The 20,016-nt window shown below is 40.7% G+C and overlaps 1 protein-coding gene across 3 annotated transcripts; it reads left to right on the top strand.

Moving 5' to 3' along the window:
* The first annotated feature begins 11,921 nt into the window (after window positions 1-11,921).
* On the top strand, window positions 11,922-16,950 carry LOC147854125 (pentatricopeptide repeat-containing protein At5g27110-like). 3 transcript variants are annotated; one of them, XM_087332222.1, is made up of 2 exons: window positions 11,922-12,114; window positions 12,865-16,950. In XM_087332222.1, the coding sequence occupies exon 2, from the start codon at window positions 13,933-13,935 to the stop codon at window positions 16,747-16,749; it is 2,817 nt and encodes a 938-aa protein (XP_087188348.1). In that variant the 5' UTR covers window positions 11,922-12,114; window positions 12,865-13,932; the 3' UTR covers window positions 16,750-16,950. The 3 variants fall into 3 exon arrangements, with proteins under 3 accessions (XP_087188348.1, XP_087188349.1, XP_087188350.1); XM_087332223.1 differs by having other exon boundaries at window positions 11,922-12,099; XM_087332224.1 differs by having other exon boundaries at window positions 11,922-12,082.
* The last annotated feature ends 3,066 nt before the right edge of the window (window positions 16,951-20,016 follow it).

Below are 20,016 nucleotides of genomic sequence, written 5' to 3' on the forward strand. Positions count from 1 at the left end.
ACTGATGAATTAAAACCCCTTTTGATGAACTCACGTGCTATCATACAAGTTTTGACAGTGAAGCCCCCGGGTGTGCTAACACCTTTTCCCCGATCCGGTTTTGGATGTAGACAACCGTCCGAACCGTGTTGGCCCAAAAGAACTTGGGCATGCTCTTCTCTTCCAACATCGGCCGTGCCACCTCCACAATCGACCGGTTCTTCCTTTTGGCCACACCGTTTTGTTCCGGTGTATATCGACAACTGAATTCCCTCCAAAATCCTTTCTACTACAGATATCTATTGAATTGGCCGGAAAAGTACTCTTTTCCGTCATCCGATCGCAGGCACTTGATCTTCCTCTTTGTTTCCCGTTCAACAAGACTCTGTAGGTTCCAGAAACAATTGAAGAACTCGCTTTTCTTCTCGATGAGGTAGATCCACGTGTGCCGGCTATAGTCGTCGATGAAGGTGACGAAAATATCGACTCCCGACAAGACTAACATTTTCTGCCAGTCCCCATACATCCGAATGTAGTAAGTCAAGCTTGTTATGGCTCCCGAGCTTGTTTCTTTCAATGGGGAACGGAAGACAGTGTTGCTTCCCGAGCTGGTACGCTTTACAAATTCGGGCCTTCCCGCCACTAAATTTTGGCAGTCCGAACACAACCTGTTTCGTCTGCAGATCTTGAAGCCTCTAATAATTGACGTGGCCGATTTGCTTGTGTCACATGTCGAAATCTGACTCGACCTTTTGTCCCTTTGCAAATAAAATAGTACCGACGTCATTGGTGTCGAGGATTAACTGTTAGAAATATTGAGAATCGATTAGATAGGTATATAGAGTTACAACTACAGAGATGGGATATATGAAAACAAAACTTCTATTACATATGAGAGTAGCTCACAATGGTAGTTTTCCCAGGCACTCACACCTTAGAGCTTAGATAGGATATGGACCAACTCACTACAAAATTAGTGGGGACTAATAATCAAGCCAACCACTGTGAAAAGAAGTGGATTGCTTTCTATGTTTGGTCTAAGTGTAACATTAAATGTGCAAGTTAGTTGATAGTAGTGGAGATATTCCTTTTCTGTCAACTGACTTGCCATTTAATATGACCAACTCCCTAGGTACAGGCTAGTGCTAGATAGTACCTATCTTGAAGTCAATGACGCATACTTCAAGACTAAGTACATCATAACTTGCCCACAAAATATTCTAGTTGACTTGATTAGCCAATCCTATTACCTATTTCTCTCTTTCCTAAATACATTGTGTCCTATGCATCTACGGTTTCCTAGATTAACACCTTATCGACCCATATGGTTGAGTTGCACACTAGCCGCTCCTCATTTGGGGCACTATCACAAAATGTGCACTCTAAGAGCACATATGGGGATAGATTTACAACTTGGGGCTGATCATTGATTATATATAACACGCCCCCTCAATGATCAACCCATTGAGTTCACTTGGAATTGGGCCAACTCCTAGTTGTCGAAGGTGTTGTTGTAACTGTTCTGCTCCAAGCACCTTTGTGAAGATATCCGCAGCATTTTCTGATGTCAGACAATACTCAAGCTCCACAGTCTCGTCATTTATTAGCTCCCGCACATAGTGATATTGAATCTCTATGTGTTTAGTACATGCATGAAATACGGGGTTCTTGGCAATGGCCATGCAACTCTGATTGTCACACCTCAATACCGTTGTCGTTCTTATTGGAAATGCCGCATCCGTAAGGATTCTTCTTAGCCAAACTACCTCGCATGCCACTATGCATGTTGCTTTGTATTTTGCCTCCGTTGAAGATAGTGCCACTGTTGGTTGTTTTTTACTACTCAATGAAACAGCTCCAGAACCCATTGAAAAACAATATCTAGAAACTGATTTTCTGGAATCACTATCTCCAGCCCAATCGGAGTCGCAATATCCACTAAGTTCGTCAATTGTTGGCTTGTAGAGGATTTCGTAATTTAAAGTACCCACAATGTACTTTAATACACGAAGAGCAGTTTTCCAATGAGTCTCCTTCGACTTGTTGCTGAATCGACTCACCACACTGACTGCAAAACAAATATCTGGCCTAGTGTTGCATAGGAAGATTAGACTTCCTACTAGCTGTCTATACTTCCTTATGTCAACCATTGGTGATGGGTCTTCTTGGGATAGTTTGTAGTTTGACTCCATTGGAGTTGACTTCGACTTGCTGTCCATCATCCCAAAGGTCTTCAAGATCTCTGTTGCATACTTTCTTTATGACATGAAGATGCCAACTGAAGTTTGCCAAACCTCAATTCCAAGGAAGTAGTGTAGAATCCCCAAGTCTGTCATTTCAAACTCAGTTTTCAAACACTCTTGTGTTTGGCCAATGCACTCTTCATGGTCACCAATAAGAAGTAGGTCATCCACGTAAATGATGATGATGACTTGTTTCCCGTCCTTCATTTTCACATACATACTTGCATCCGAAGCACATTGCTTAAAGTCGACTGATCGTAAGAAGCTGCCTATCCTCTTGTTCCAAGCTCTTGGTGCTTGCTTTTGACCATACAACGCCTTCTTCAGCTTGCATACTTTGTTTTCTGAATTCGGCATCTCAAACCTTGGTGGTTGCATCACGTATACCTCCTCCTTGAGATGCCCATTCAGAAATGCCGATTTGACATCCATTTGGTAAATCGGCCATCCACTTGAAGCGGCCAACTCTATGACCATTCAAATTGTTGTCATGCGAGCTGTCGAGGCAAATGTTTCTTGTACATCGAACCCTTCAATTTGGGAGTATCCTTGGGCTACTAGCCTGGCCTTGAATTTCTCCAAAGAACCATAAGCTTTATACTTTACTTTCCACACCCACTTCGTGCCTATCACCTTCTTCTTTGTTGGCCTCTCTACGAACTCCCATGTGTCATTTTTCATGATGCTATCATATTCTGATATCATCGCCTCTTTCCACTTCGGGTTGGCCATGGCTTCCTCCACCGAGGTCGGCTCACTCACTAAGCCGATGATGTCCACCATCAGAGCCATGTTGACAATGTGGTCAGAGGTTCTCCCTTGCTTCTGTATTCTTTTTTATCTTCGTAATCCATCAGTTGAAGTTTTAGGAAACTCAACTTTAGGAGTATGGTCATTAAAGAGTTGTTGAGCCCACTTAGGTATTTTCTTTACATGTGGGACTGGCATAGGTTGCACTAGTGAGCCATTACCATCAGATGATTCAACTTCCTTTTTTGGACAATGGGTTGGGATTGGGTAAAATACCTCTTCAGTTGATGAGATAACTTGAGAATCAATGTTCTCAGCTAGCTATGGTTGTTCTTCATCAAACACCACATCACGGCTTGTCAATATCTTTCTTGCCTCTGGATCGTAGAGTCGATAGGCCTTTGACTCTTCACTATATCCGAGAAAGATACACTTCTTGCTTTTAGCATCCAACTTCTTTCTGCTCACATCTGGAACATGTGTGTAGCACGTACACCCAAAGGTTCTGAAGTGCAACACTGAAGGTTTCTTGCCTGAATAAGCTTCGTGGGGTGTTTTCCCTTGAAGTGCCTTCGTGTAGCTCCGATTGAGGATGTAAATTGTTGTATTCATTGCTTCAGCCTAGAATGGGTCATGCAACGCTTGTGCCTTCAACATACACCTAGCCATCTTCACAACTGTTCAATTTTGACGTTCGACAACACCATTTTGTTGTGGGGTGTAGGCAGTTGTAAGTTGGCGCTTAATTCCATGCTCTTTGCAATACTCACAAAATTCTATTGATAAGAATTCTCCACCTCGATCAGAGCGTAACTCCTTCATTACCTTTCCGGACTCTCGCTCAACAAACTTATGCCATCTTTTGAAGATTTTAAAAGCTTCAGCCTTCTCCTGAAGGAAGTAAACCCACATCTTTCTACTGAAGTCGTCGACTAACAGCACATAGTAGAGAGATCCACCCATAGCAAGAGTCACCATTTTTCCAGAGAGGTCGATGTGTATTAGCTATAGAGGAGTCTTTGTCTGATTTTGACTCTCTTTTGGAATAGCTAATCTTTGATGCTTGCCCATCATACAAGCATCACAAACATGACTTAAGTCAGATAGGGTTGGCAACCCAACTACCATATTCGACTTCTTCATCTCCTTCAACACAGCAACATTGAGATGCCCAAATCTCTCATGCCATTGCTTTGTGTTAGTACTTGTGATGTGGTTAGTAGAAATGGTAAGTGCGCTCAGCTCATAGAGATTGTTGCGCCTTACCCCTATTCCTACAACCTTGCTGGCAGAATCTGTTATTTCTACCCCCGACTTCTTGAATCGAACATCAAGACCCTTGTCGGTCAGTGCAGAAATGGACAATAGATTCTTCTTGAGATCTGGCACGTACAACACTTGAGAGAGATGCTTTGTCCCGCCGGTCGTTGCTTTGAGGGAGACAGTTCCAGTTCCTTTGGCTGGACATCAAGCATTGTTCCTGACCACAACATTGATGGGCTCTTGTAGAGGTGTCCAAGATCTATACCAATCACGATTACTAGTCATATGTCGGGACGTTCCACTATCGAGAATCCAAGAGTCGTCGACAACTTGGGTGTCAACTAAAGAACACACTTCTTCAGTTGCGACCCATAACTCAAGCTCATCTACGATGTTGTTGGCGGACTCGAGCTCTCTGCAAGAGGTCTTACTAGAACCATTCTTCTCATCCGCCATCTTCTTCCGACAATCCTTGATTGTGTGACCCTTCTTGTCACAATAGAAACACGATCCATTGAACTTCTTCTTTGGTATCCTATTCACATTGTTTGAATTGGATGCCCCTTTACCCTTAGTCCTAGAGACAAATGCCGAATCTTCCCTTCCTTCTCTTGTCTTCAGCCGAAGCTCCTCTTCAAGCAGCATCGCACTTAGTTCATCAAATTTTAAAGGAGTGGGTCGAACCTGAGTGTTCAATGTTGTCACAATGCCATCATACTTGAAAGGAAGTACTCGAATGCATCGACGAGCCATATCCTCTTCAGAGACGACTACTCCAACAACCGCCAGCTGATCTTGAAGATCCTTAATCCTTTTTACAAAGGATTCTACTTTCTCTCCATTGGCGAGCTTCTCTGCAACAAGCTGATTTTCAAGGTTTTGTATCCTTGTATAGTTTCTGGTCTCATACTGGCTAGCCAATATGCTCCAAGCTTCATGTGCCTTGGTTGTATGTTGCACTAATGTTAGTACAGAGTCACATACACCAGTGACTCTGCGCATCAACATTCCTTCTCTTCCAGGCTCGAAGTAGATCAGCATTTGGAGGGATTGATGTGGTAGGGTGTGCAGGGTCAAAGGTCATCATGGGCTTAGGGTCTCCTCCTGTGGGTCCCATGATTGTCTCCAACAACTCATAGGAGTCCAAAATGGCAGACATTTTGAACTTCCATAGAGTGTAGTTGGTTCCATCTAGCATTCCATCAGACAATGGAGGTGGGCGAATGCGCAGTGGAGCAGCTGCAACATTCGTGGACAAGGCCATTGATACTCTCTCTCTCTCTCTCTCTCTCTCTCTATTTCTCTGTGCTGCCAAACAGCAACTGCCTGTATATACCTAATCTAGATCAACCTCTCATCTCTGATACCATGTTAGAAATATTGAGAATCGATTAGATAGGTATATAGAGTTACAACTACAGAGATGGGATATATGAAAACAAAACTTCTATTACATATGAGAGTAGCTCACAATGGTAGTTTTCCCAGGCACTCACACCTTAGAGCTTAGATAGGATATGGACCAACTCACTACAAAATTAGTGGGGACTGATAATCAAGCCAACCACTGTGAAAAGAAAGTGGATTGCTTTCTATGTTTGGTCTAAGTGTAACATTAAATGTGCAAGTCAGTTGATAGTAGTGGAGATATTCCTTTTCTGTCAACTGACTTGCCATTTAATATGACCAACTCCCTAGGTACAGGCTAGTGCTAGATAGTACCTATCTTGAAGTCAATGACGCATACTTCAAGACTAAGTACATCATAACTTGCCCACAAAATATTCTAGTTGACTTGATTAGCCAATCCTATTACCTATTTCTCTCTTTCCTAAATACATTGTGTCCTATGCATCTACGGTTTCCTAGATTAACACCTTATCGACCCATATGGTTGAGTTGCACACTAGCCGCTCCTCATTTGGGGCACTATCACAAAATGTGCACTCTAAGAGCACATATGGGGATAGATTTACAACTTGGGGCTGATCATTGATTATATCTAACATAAACATCCTCCCCTCCCGATGCCCTTATGCAATTATTTGGCCCTCTTCCTCGATGAAGCACCTGAGATGTGTAAAACGGACTTGCATCCCCCTAGTCAACGATTTGTCCGACCGACACTAGGTTCTTCGTGATAGTCGGAACATGTAGTACGTTCATTAGCTTTCTCTTTTGTCCGACATGGCTTAAAGGGACTTCTCCGACACGCTCGATCGGGTGAGGAGTCTTCGGTTTTGACAACTCCTAGTTGCTTCGGTTTCTCCAGATATGAGAACCACTCTTCATGGATCGTCATGTGGTTTGATGCTCCAGAGTCAACGTACCACACTTCCTCCAATCCGGAAGTGGTCTTCTGCATCGAGTTCGCCTTGTGCTTCATCATAAAGGCTGGCCCTTTTCCAGTCTTTCCGGTTCCAGACCCTTTCGAACCTTTTGCGTAGTGTGAGCTTTTCTGGTTCCCTTGTCTAACCTTGCTGGATCCGGATTTATCCGAATCGGTGCGCTTCTTCGAGCACTCACTTTCCTGGTGGCCTTTCTTGCCACAGTACCAACATTTAGTGTCAGCTTTTCCTTGCCGGTTTCCAGCGCCGCTTTGACTCTCCCTGCTTGTGGAGCGTCTGGAACTACTCTCTGCACTATCTCTATGCCTCCGATTCTACTCTTGTCGGCCGCTACTATTGTGTGCCGACCCACCTCGTCCTCCACGCCCACTGGGCCAATCCGCCTCTGTGTACAACATCCGGCTCTCCGGTTGATTGGTCCTCGACCCACTCGCGTGGTTTTCTTCGACCATCAGCATCAATTGTTGTTTATTGTCAACTACCTTGTCTATGTCAAAACTCGCGTCGGTTGGAGAGGATTAGACTTAACCATTGCACCCAGATACCATGTAAAGGATGCGGAAGTTAATAGACATAGTTAGCTCACCGACCAACACATGAAAACAGAAAACAATAAACAAAGTTGGAGATGGAGACAAGCATAGGTTATGCATACAAAGAAACGGAAAAAAGAGACCGAGAGAGTTCCAAAACACCGAAGAAAATCTATTGCAAAATTGGTCCGCACTCCTACAGTACGAGCACAGAGCATCTTTTTATACAAAGCCCTTATTCCTCTCATAAGGTAGTGGGTTGACACAAGTACATTTAGCTTATTCATGAGCTTTGACATCTAGCCAACTTATATTATTCCTATGATACGTATAGTGAACTAATAGTAGGTGATCTAGGTTTTGTCAGGCTTTTCGCCCTTTCAGCCCTTCGAACTTTCAGTCATTCGGCCTTGGTTGAGCTTGACATCCCAACAATCTTCATATTAGCATGACAAGATTTTTGGTGTGGTAGCTTGGAGATTCATTTCAATTGATTTAGCTCCAAAATTGCATAACTTTTCACCTTGAGCTCGGATTTCATAGCCAAAAAGTTTGAGGCATTCCTCGTTCAATCTTAAACAAGTTTAGATAGAAGATTTACAAGAAATAATTGCATATATAGATCAAAGTCACATATTAAATTAAAGTTCATGAACTGAATAGATACAACAAGTTAAGATTTGACTTTGTTACATGGAATGACTTGTTGGTTAGTTAAGTTTTGTATATAGAGCTTCATGGTGAGATCCTTGAGTTTTGGTGGTGCAACATCCAAACAAATGACAACCATATTGCGTCTTGTCGTTGTTGGTCTTACACACCCTCTTGATTCACAACCTCAAGCCTATTCGAAATTCTGGAAATGCTTCCACCTTGATCGAAATATCCCCCCCCCCCCCCCCATGATAATGAGCTCTCCTCTTCCTTTTATAGGCCTCAATAGCCCTTCATGCAAATAAACTTAATATTTCTTTTTTGGCGTGCACCTTATCTTATCTTCCTTGGGTGCTTGGTGTGAACAAAATCCAGATCACCATGTCAATCCATTCACATTCCTCTTGGTCATCCCATTGCCATCTACTAGTTGATCTCTTGTAATCTAGAAAAGACTCAATCCCTTGACCTTTTCGTTCATAAAGGAAACTCTTGCTAATCGAGGTATGTTTTTCTAGTAATCCTCATCTTGGTTTGTGTCCTTCTTGACGTACATTTGCTCTATCCTTCCATCTTATATATATATATATATATATATCTTAAGTTTGATGTATTTCCACTCGGGTGCTTGCTACATCACAACAACGCTCCCCTTTTACTATTCATGAGCTCAAATGATTTGTTCGAATGCTTTGGACCTTTGAGGGTTGAGCTCATGTGTCCAACACATGAGTTAGGCAATCAACCCTCGCACTCTTGAATTGAATCATTTTCTTTTTGTGTCTTGTTCTTGTTGATGTGTAAGCTCATGTGTTCAACACACAACTCACACAATCAACCCTCGTGGATTGAGTTCCCACACCCTCTTGAATTATGGTCCTTCGTCATGGCTTGTTTTTGCCAAGTGCTACAACAGAACCAACTATTTGATGTGACAATCACACACCTTAGAATATTCAACATGTGACACAAATACTTTACACTTGTATTCCCATCGTCAATTATTTGCACAATTCACACCTTTAACACTCTTTCTAGTCCCTGAAAGCATGACTATTGGCCGATCAGTTCGACACCAAGGTCCTCAAGACTAAGTGTCGTGGATGACTCCCACTATTTGAAAATTTTCGTCCTCTTGGAAATTCTGAGTGTCAATTTGAAAATTTCATCATGATTCTTGCAAAATTTCTAAAACTCTCACATAGAACATTTCCTCCTTTGAATTTACATGATTTCACACGTAGATTGACGTTCCATGATCCAATTCTCAATAGGTCGTGAACCCGAGAACTTTGAGACAGATTAAATCATTTCTACCTAACCAAAACAATCCTTCAATAATAATTTATTTATTTATTGACATATGAAGTAGTTATTTTAGTGATAGTCAAATTCCTTCAAAGACGAATGGTATCGAGTTCTAAACTCTCTTAATGTATTTATATTAAAATAGATAACTTATTCATTGTGGAGGTGGTTTCCCATCGTGTGCCATTGAAAACAAGACGACATCACCTTTTGTTGTGGTGAGCCGCATATGCATCACAATAAATCATAGATTGACATATTCACATTCGTGGGCTTCCCCATTCGAATACAAACGAATATGCAGACGAATGCATGGTCGAGTATTCGTTTAACCCAAAAACAAAAAAAAGAGAGTCCAAGAAGTCCCTCCTTTTTTAGTTTACTAGGATAAAAAAAAGGGACTTGACAATAAAAGAGGGACTATAAAAAGGGCCATTAAAAGAGGGACTTGACACTAATAAAATTTTATAATAAATATAAAAGTATTCGTTTTATTTTTAATAAATAAATAAAATAAAATAAAGGTTCATTAATTCCTACCTTTTTATTCTCTCAAAAATTATGAATATTTTTATTTTGACATTAAAAATTGGACTTCACACTAATCATATTTCTATAATAAATAAACAAATATTTGTTTTAAAAAAAAATTAATTAAAATAAAGGCTCATAAACTTCCCCATTTTTTATTTGACATTATAAAGGAGAGTTAATACTAATCATATGTTTATAATCTATTGATGATGACTGTTCTTTTTTTAGTGAATTAAATTTATTTAAATAAAAAAAATGAATGAATTAATATTTTATATATTTATTTTGTAAAACGAATGGTTTTATAATATTCTTGGGGCCATTTCCTATTCACGAATATCACGAATATCACACATGGAGAATATGACGAATATCACGCATGTGTCAATCTACGACAATAATATGTTCATTAACAAAGTACGATTTCTCTAGCCATGAGCTCTCCTTCTCCTTTAATAGGTTTCAAGAGCCTACTTACCAAAATGGTAGTTTTTTTTTTGTAGTACTTGACTTTGATTTTCTTATTCCATGGATCCCTATATTTTATAGGTTGTATATCATCTTTTTCCCTTTTGTTATGCTTAAGGTGATTCAAACCCTATATCTTATCACTCTAAAACTTAGCTCTTGCCAATTGACCTTGATTTTTCTTATTGCATGCATCGCTATATTTTATAGGTTGCATATCATCTTTTACCCTTTTGTTATGCTTAAGGTGATTCATCACTCTAAATAAAAGTTAGCTCTTGTCAACTCAGCTATATTTCTGTATTATATTTTGTTGAACCCTTTCAGTATTTGACCATAACCTTAACCTACTATAAATTTAAGTTTTAGGCACTTCTCTCCATTATGCATGCCATGCCTCAACTTTGTGGGGATGCCACAAGTGTTACATGTGTGATTAAGCATGTGTAATGAGCATTGAATCCACCTAGGAATTTGTTTTATTTTATTAGCCTAACAATATAATTTGTCCTAGACATTTATTTATGTCCTCATTTGAGATCATAAATAACTAATGACCATAGAGACTAAACAAGTAAACTACACATACCTTTTGTGTTGCTAATAAGCCAGGTGAAGGACACACCTTTTTGTTCCCAATCCAGTGCTTTCACTGTTCACCCATAACATTAAAACTAAGAAGCCATACCCTAATAAGCTAGTAGTGATCCTTGTGAACTTGGGGTACATGGTTCAAATCCTAAAATGAGACAATGGGGTTCTCGAAGGATACTTCTAATTACACATGTGCATGTGTTTAACATGCAAGCATTGACATAACAATAACGTAAATTGCTTGTATTCACCATGTCAGCATCCATCACCACATGATGGTAAAGTTGATGCTTGTAGTAATGCAGTTCGCATGGTCGTGACTGGTTGGAGAAGTTTATAAGCCAAATTAGTTGTAACTTTCACAAACTATCATAGCATTAGCAAGCTTATCATGTCTCTGATTTTGGTTACCATGCAAGCATAGACATACCAATGGACATTGCTTGTGGTCACCATGTCTGCATGCATACCCACACGATGATTCGTAGTGATGGGTTGGGGAAGTGTCGAAGTCTAGTGAGTTGTAGCACTCGTAAACTATCGTAGCAGTAGCAAACTTATCATGTCTCCAATCGTGGTTAACATGCAAACATCAACATAACAAACACAAATTGCTTGTATTCACCATGTCGGCATCCATCACTTGGTGATGATCAAGTCGGTGTTGCAGTAACACGAGTCCACTTGGTAGTTATGGGTTGGGGAAGTGTATAAGCCTAGTTAGTCGTGGAAATCGTAAAGTATTGTAGCATCAACAATCTTATCATGTCTCCAATTGTGGGTACCATGAAAGCATCGACATAACAAACACAAATTGCTTGTCGTCACAATGTCAGCATCCATCACTACGCGATGATCAAGTCAGTGTTGCAGTAACACGGGTCCACTTGGCAATGATGGGTTGGGGAAGTGTATAAGCCTAGTTAGTCATGGCATTCGTAAACTATCGTAACATTAGCAAGCTTATAGTGTCTCCAAATGTGGTTACCAAGCAAGCATCGACATAACAAGCACAAATTTCTTGTGGTCACCATGTCAATAGCATCCATCACATCCATCACAACACAATGATCAAGTAGCATCCATCACAGCACAATGATCAAGTTGTTGATGAAGTAACGGGGTCCACTTGGCCGTGAATGGTTCGAGAAGTGTATAAGCCTAGTTAGTCGTGGCATTCGCAAACTATCCTAACATTAGCAAGCTTATCATGTCTCCAAATTGTGGTTAAACATTACCTTGGTTTGGAAAAGGGGGGGTGGGCCTATTCTTGTGAATAAGAAGGAGAAGGGGGGCAGTTCTCATCAGAAATTCGTCTCCCAGAAGAGAAATTCATCAGAAACATGAAGACCCAAGATGAAGATGCTGATGATGAAGAGAACGACAGCCCAAAGGGCTTCCAATTCTGGTGTCAGATTTGATCAAGTATGTCTTTGAAGTGTAAGAAAATTGTTTTTGTATTTCTTTTTTTTAACATTGAAGGGTTTTCCGTTTTCTTTCTCTTTGTAGGGTTTACTTCTTTTCTTTATTTCAAAGTCTGGTAGAATGAGACAGACATGTTTTAATTTTTCTTTTAGGGTTTATTTTATGGGGTACTTAGGCAGATACAGGTTTTTTTATATTATTTTTACTGTTTCTTGGGATTTGTTATTATTTGTTTTTGGGTTTTGCTACATTCTTTCTTTCAATTGTGGTCTAATTTGACTGAGGGTTTTTGTTAGGGTTTTAGTTTTTCTTCTCTCATAGATGTTATGTAAATAGGCTGTTAGGGCGAGCACTCAATTCTTATGTAATGAGACTGGGTATTTACAGATTTCTGTGTTTTCACGTAGGGATCATCTTTAACTCATCGTGTAGCTTTTAAATCTTGTTAGAAAGGATTTTAACTGATAAAACAGAGACAGTTTTAGGTTTTCATTCTCCTTTTTAATGAATTTGGGTCTTCTTAATGTGGTCTCCTTTGATGAAGTTGGGTCTTGTGGATGTTTTTTTATTTGATCTTCTCTTGAGGAATTGGGTGTCCATGTTTTGATAAATTTGGATATTCAAGATTTTGTCTTCTTTTGATTGGATTTGGGTTTTTCGGATTGATTTGATTTGATGAATTGGGTCTTCTTGATTCAATAAATTCTTTTGATGAGTTGGTTAATTGTTTGATCTTTTTCTTCTTTCTCCCTTGTGGGCATTCAGGGAAAACTTTCTTCAACAGTCAGAAAACAAACATTTTAACATATACGAGAACTCAGTAAGTGAATGCCAGGCCTTGCAATGGGCTCAATAGGTGTAACTCAAACATGATGTACCATGAAAGGCTGTAAACATCCTAAGAGCATGATTCCCACGTTGTGGATTTGGGTCTAACATTACAAAAGTCTTCACATTGTAAGGAAATACGAGCTGCATATAAACATTCTAATGAGAACACAAGTTGGCTCTTTCCCATGTCTAGAACTTCTCATGTATTGTTTTAGCATATACATAACCTTAGGAATCAATAGGCCAGTGATGGAGCCATGTGTTCATGGACGGCTATCTCATTGTAAACAATATGGATAGGTTCACATGGTTTGGACATTTAAAGTTAGAACTTCATGAATCTTTTCCATGTCTAGAACATTTTGTATATTATTGTGATCATATGTAAACCGTTCGGAATCAATATGCCAGTGATTGACCCATTTGTTTATGGATAGCTATGTCGTGGTTTGGACATTTAAAGCTAGAACTTCATGAAACTTTTCCATGTCTAAAACTTTTCATATATTGTTATGAGCATATACATGACCATTTGGAAACAATAGCTCAGTGATTGACCCATTTTTTCATGGATGGCTATGTCATTTTGAGAATTGTGGATAGCTACGTATGGTTTGGAAGTAGAGCTAGATCTTTGTGAATCTTTCCCATGTCTACAAATTCTCATGTATTATATGAGCATCTACATAACCGTTTGGAATCAATAAGCCAGTGATTGACGCATTTGTTCGTGGATGGCTATGTTTTTGTGAACAATCTGGATGGCTACCCATAGTTTGGATATGCAAATCTAGAACCTCATGAATCGCAGTAGCTACCTACTGTGAGTCTCTTCCTTATTTCAGTTATTACATCTACTGGTAAATCTGGCTGAGTACATCGAGAGAACCTTTGTCTGAACGCAGATTAGGGTTTCATGGTATATAAGGTGTTAGCTACCAGAGGATATATAAGCGCACAATCTTCTCCAGGATTTCTGAAATGGTTTTGTGATCTTTAAAGATGCTTCCTACACCATATAAAGTGGGGAAAAGTTATATAACCATGGATAGAAAAATGGAAGATTTGTGTGAGAAGGGTTTCTTGCAAGAAGCCCTTCAACTTGTATGGATTCACGATGAACGACAAGGGTGGCAAGTTTCACATGCTATGCTTTATTTGATGCTACAAAAGTGCACAAAAAAGCAAGATTTGGGTGTAGGAAAGCAAGCCCATTGTTTGGTTGTGAAAAACGGCCTCCAATTTGAACCATATCTGCACAGGCTGTTGATCCGGATGTATGCATTGTGTGGCTCTATGTCCGATGCCGATCGTGTTTTTCGCCAACATCAAGAACCGGACATCTTTGCATGGACTGAAATAATCTCTATGAATGCAAGGATCGGACAAAATGAGCAAGCTATAAAGTTATACGAACAAATGCAGGTATTTGACATCTTGCCCGATGGCCATGTCTATGTTATGGCTCTTAAGTGCTGTATTGGAGCAAGAGACATTAAAAGAGGCAAGTTGATCCATGCACAGATCATAGAAAATGATATGGAATCGGATGGCTTTGTACGGAATATGTTGATTGATATGCATGCCAAATTGGGGACCCTACACGATTCTCGAAATTTGTTTGAAAAATCCTCTTTGAAATGCGATGTGATTGCACATGGTGTGATTATAGGAGGGTATTTGGAGAATGGACTACCGACACAAGCAATGCAAGTTTTTGGCCAAATGCAACAACGAGGTGTGAAACCAGATCGAGTCATTATCTTGTCCACCCTTAAGGCTATTTCGACCCTAGAATGTCTTCACGAAGGGAGGTTGTTGCATATTCTCATTCTCATTAATGGTTTTGACTCTGAAATCTCTGTATTGAACACTCTCATCGATATGTATGTAAAATGTGGGAGTTTGGGAGATGCAAAGAGAGTGTTTGATCGGTCATGGAAGCTTCACGACCTCGTGACATGGAATGTCATGATTTCTGGCTTGGTTATGTTCAGACACGACGAGGATGTTTATTGGCTCTATGGGGAGCTTCTTTGCAATGGTTTTTCACCAAGCCACATTACAATCATGAATGTGCTAAAGGCATGCCCTATTGGAGGCAGCTCATATGAGGGGAGATGGATACATTCTGATGTTGTGGAGTCAGGGCTCGACTCTCATGTATTAGTTGGTAATGGTCTTATTGAGATGTATACCAGATGCAACCAAATTGAGGATGCCGAATCTGTTTTTCAGAACTTATCAGAAAAGAATGTGGTGTCTTGGAATGCAATAATTTCTCGATATGCAAACAACAATCAAGGAGGAGATAACACGCAAGTATTTAAGGAAATGTTGCATGTTGGCATGGAACCAAACACAGCCACATTTATTAGCATTTTGAAGTCTTATTCTAGAGTAAAGGACCTTTGGCAAGGAAAAATTATTCATTGTCATGTGAGGGAGCTTGATGCCGGGTGCGATTTACTAGTGATGAACACTGTGATGGACATGTATATGAACTGTGGAAGCTTTGTGGATGCATTTCAGGTGTTCAAAGGAATGGAGAGCAAGGACATTACTACATGGAATATAACAATTGCTAGGTGTATTGAGCATGGGTATCATGAGAAGATTTGTGACCTTTTTCGACAAATGCAAGAGGAAGGAATGGAGCCAGACGCAATTACATATAGTTGTATGTTGAAAATGGAATCTGTGATTGGAGCTGCCCAAGAAGGTAAATCATTGCATTTCCTCATCACATTCTTCAACTACGAGTTGAATAATATCATTGGCAATAACCTTATCCATATGTATTCCAAGCATGGGAGCGTAGGTGAAGCTTGGCATGTGTTCATGAACATATCTAAAGATGACATTATCACATGGAATGTGATGCTAGAAGGATATATCTTGAATGGATCATATGAAAGAGCATGTGAAGTTTTCGAGCAATTGCGACAAAGAGGGATTGTGCCTGATCGAGCGACGTGGATTTCTCGGCTTAAGGTCGTCTCAGGTGGGGCTGCCTTGCACCAAGGCAAGATTATTCACACCCAAATAAGAGAGAGTCTATATGCACATGATATTCTCCTTGGAAATAGCCTCCTTGATATGTATGGGAAGTGTGGGAGTCTTGATGGTGCATTTGACATCTTCTATGAATTGGCGCAACCCGATGTGGTCATATGGTGCTCGATGATCACATTATGCGCAAAATTTGGATGTCATGGTATGGCTTTGCATTATTTCAAGGAGATGCAACGACAAGGGGTTAGACCTACTGATGTAACATTCAGTGCCCTTTTATCTTCTTTTGGTCATGTTGGCCGAGATGAGTTTCCTGAATTTAACTCCATTATGGAAGAGCACAATATTATTTCTCCGACACTTGGCCAATATAACTCTGTGGTAGATCTTTTAGGTAGGGTTGGACGGTTGGGCGATGCCTTTGATTATCTGAAGATGTTTCCGTTTCAATCGAATCTTGTTGGTTGGACATCTTTGCTTAGCCATTGTAGAGTTCATGACAATTTGGATCTAGCCAAGCTATGCTTTGATCATCTATCTAACACGTGTTCGGAGAAAGCTGCATGGTATGTACTTATGGCTGATATGTATTCTCAAAAAGGCATGATGGAGAATGCATATGAGCTAGAAGAACTTAGGAAGTCTGGAAGTCTATGGAAAACACCAGGAAAGGCCATGATTGAGGTCAACAATGGTGTGCATGAGTTCATAGGTGGAAATACACACTTTCTTATCGATGGTATCTGGACAAAGCTAAAGAGGCTTGGCCTTGAGATTAAAGAACAAGGCTATGTGCCTCTTTAAATCAAACTCTTTCGCTCTCCCTAAATTACAAATTAGGGCTCAAAGAGAAAGTTGTACAAACACCGAAAAGCTTGAAACCAATGGCCACAATAGGCTAGGTGAATAGCACACATGTATAAGCATTTATGTTTTCACAACATTATCAACTACAATCTTGTACCCTAAATTTCCAAATATTATTGCTCATTGTCATCTACATCATAGTATATGAACCATACGTAGCATACGTGCATTCACATTCAAGTATGTTTCGATCATTCGAGTATAGTAAACACCCTCAAAGTATGGTAAATACCACACTTTTGTTTCATTATTTACTATAAGGTAAAAAAGTGAGAAAAAAAATTAAAAATGATAGAAAAAAACGTAAGTATGTTCTCATACATACACAGTCATTTGCAAATGTATGAAAACGAATGTTTGAGCTGAAGAATGTGAATACTACGTTCTATGATATGCATCATTCATGCAGTGGAAAACCATCATATAAATTGGTAAGTTATTTATAACATATGAAGGGCATAACAAAAAGAAATATAATCTTACAACACGTTGTACTCAATTTTTTATAAGAAATGCCAAAATATGCACCCAAAAAAATTTGATAATAGAAGAAACCATTAAAAAACGGATGGGCCAAGAATGAGGGTTGCAAAGGAAAGGAATAGACACGAGCTCTTCCAGATCATTCTAAAACTAATAAAATCTTCGAAACCAAAAAAGAAAAATACATTACAATCTGGAAGGTCAAGAATTAAGGTAAGCTATTGGTGTAAGTATCATCTCTTCTTTGGAGATACACTTTCGATTACTTCATGGGAATCGGGTCAAGAAATCGTGGTTACGTAGGAAGGAAAGATAGGGCCGAACATGCTGACTTACTATGAAACTGGCCGGCCACAACCGGACTTACGGTTTAAAACTCAAATAGAACGAGCACAAAGATTACTTAATTGACACCAAAACATTGACCCAAGAACGTATGTGTTATAGCTTTACTACCACAAAGTATGATTACACAACTCACGGCCAGTAGACCAACTATATATTAAGTCCTCTCTCTTATACAACGTATACAGATCTCTCCCTCTATGCCGCACACCCCCTTCCTACTGCTGGTGCTTGCTTTTATAGTTTCTGTTTCGTCTCGGCGCGCTCTAACCACTCTTGTTTTCAACCTCCATTCTCGGTTGGGCGTATTTCGTTTATCTACCCCCCTTCATACTCGGTCGATACTCCTTTTCACCTACTTTACCTACTCGTTTCTTTAGATTCGTTTCACACTTTATGCCCTTTGTCCCACGGATAACACCTGGCACGCTTGTGGGACAGTGTCTTGCACGTCAAACCCCAAAGCAAAACTTCCAAAATAGAGATCGAAATGCGATTTAACCGAAAAACTTTGCTAGGGTAGCCTCATTCTTCTTCCAAAATTGCGAGAATGTCCTTTGATTGTGGTTGTGTCGGTGTTGGAGGTGGTTCTTCATATGTGAGCTCATGGGTGTGTAACTCGGCTGATATATCTAGTTGTTGGTCTTGAGTCTCCTTCGTGGATTTTGGAACTGTTGCCTCCGGATGTGGTTCGGTGATTGGGGCATCCACTTGTTCGGTTTCTACTCTCAGTCGTGGTTCCTCTTCTTTTTTCGGTGCCCGTGTGACTTCCTTGATTATATTGGCCATTGATGCTTGTGCGGCGACTTTTGCTTCCTTTTCAGTGAGGAGGCGCTCGCATTCATAGGCTTCTGCATCTAGTCTCGACAACATTTGATTTAGCTGTATTCGGTGTTTGGCCACTAAGGCTTTGATTCGTGCTTCATCTATTTCATATTTGGCTCGGAGGATGTTCAAGTCGTCTTGAGCTTTTGCCGCGTCCTATTCGAACGTGGCTTTGAGGATCACACACGATGTTGTAATGTTGGCGAGTTGGGATTCCAGCTTCTACGTATGCAGGTCGTAGCGTTGGAGGAGTCGATCCGAATTATCGGCTAACTCCTGCATATAATGGTGTTGTTGTTGTTCAAGTTCTAGGGTCGTGGAGATTTGCAACTGGTGAAGGGATTCCGCCAACGCTACTCGTTGCTTCTCGGTTTTGTCTTACTAGTGAAGGAACCAACTTGAGCGGATCTGGAGTTCCGAAAGTTCACTTTTCAAGGAGTCAATTTCTTCCGAGTGTTGATGAGATGCCCGTTGATGGATGCTCTTCCTCTGCTTCCACTAATTTTGCTGTTGCGAGGTCCTGCACAGCCTTGAGAGTCGTGACGATGTTCTTTTCTGTTGTCTAGAGCTAGGTCGTTCGGGCGTCAAGTAAGTGTTGGAGGTCGGCTTCACGTTTTGCTGCTTGTTTCTTCAGGTGATCGGTTTCGGATTTAGCTGTTTCATAATGCTCCTTGGCCTTGTCAGCAATCGCCGCTTGGACCGTGATCTCCTCTTCTTGGTTGCGGTTTGGCCCTTCTGCCGTAACCGAGTCAGTGGGTTCGTCGGTTTGTGTGGACACATCCATAGGCTCGAGGGGGTTGGTCGTATCCATTTGGATGGACAAGTTGACGGGGTTGGACACCAGGGTGGTACGGTGAGGAGGTTGGGTTCGCCTATTTCGTGGAGTCGTTGTTGAAGTTCAGTCAGGTGGCTTTCCAAGGCCTGCCATAACTCTGTGGTCGTTTTCACTTGTTTGCGCGCCTCTTTGCTGCTGATAGCTATATCTTTGGCCATGCAGGTAGCTTTTTCCAATTCTCTGTAAACTTCGACCAACGCTGTGTTGAGCTCTAGTAGCTCGATGTGTGCTCAACGTTTTTTGGTGATGCGCCTGCATCCAACTTTCTGTAGCTTTGGCTCGTCATCGGATTCGAGCTTGTTGGCTAATGCCCGCTCGACAATTTGTTGTTCAACATGATCCTGAGCCATTCGAGTCGCGGCCACAACTTGGAGGTGAGTAAGGAAGTCGATAAGCTCGTATGCTATGCCATGTTGCAAGATCGCACTGAGCTCATAAGATTCTACGAGCAAGTCTTTGAAGGTCATGACCTCTTCTTCCGGAAGTTGAGAATGTTGCCCTTGCTCGATCTGTCCAGTTGAAAGAAACGGGGAGTAAGAAGGAACTTTTGTGCAGAAAGTTCGAAGGCTGGAGAACGTTTGAGCAAAAGGCGAGAGAGCTTGAGGGCTTTGTGTGTTTGTGTGGAAGTGAGTGCTCGGTCTGTGGTGGCCCCCTTTTTGTATGTGCCTCGGTTTGCGAGACGTGGCCTTGTGCCCTAGCTTCAAAATCATTCTTGC

The sequence above is a fragment of the Azolla caroliniana genome, unplaced genomic scaffold (genome assembly GCF_043228905.1).
Source record: "Azolla caroliniana isolate FFs.n. ecotype wild unplaced genomic scaffold, voAzoCaro1.0.p SCAF_16, whole genome shotgun sequence".
Lineage (NCBI taxonomy): Eukaryota > Viridiplantae > Streptophyta > Polypodiopsida > Salviniales > Salviniaceae > Azolla > Azolla caroliniana.

Coding starts and splice junctions, on each gene's coding strand:
- LOC147854125 (XM_087332222.1), top strand. CDS start 13,933: ATGCTTCCTACACCATATAAAGTGGGGAAAAGTTATATAACCATGGAT.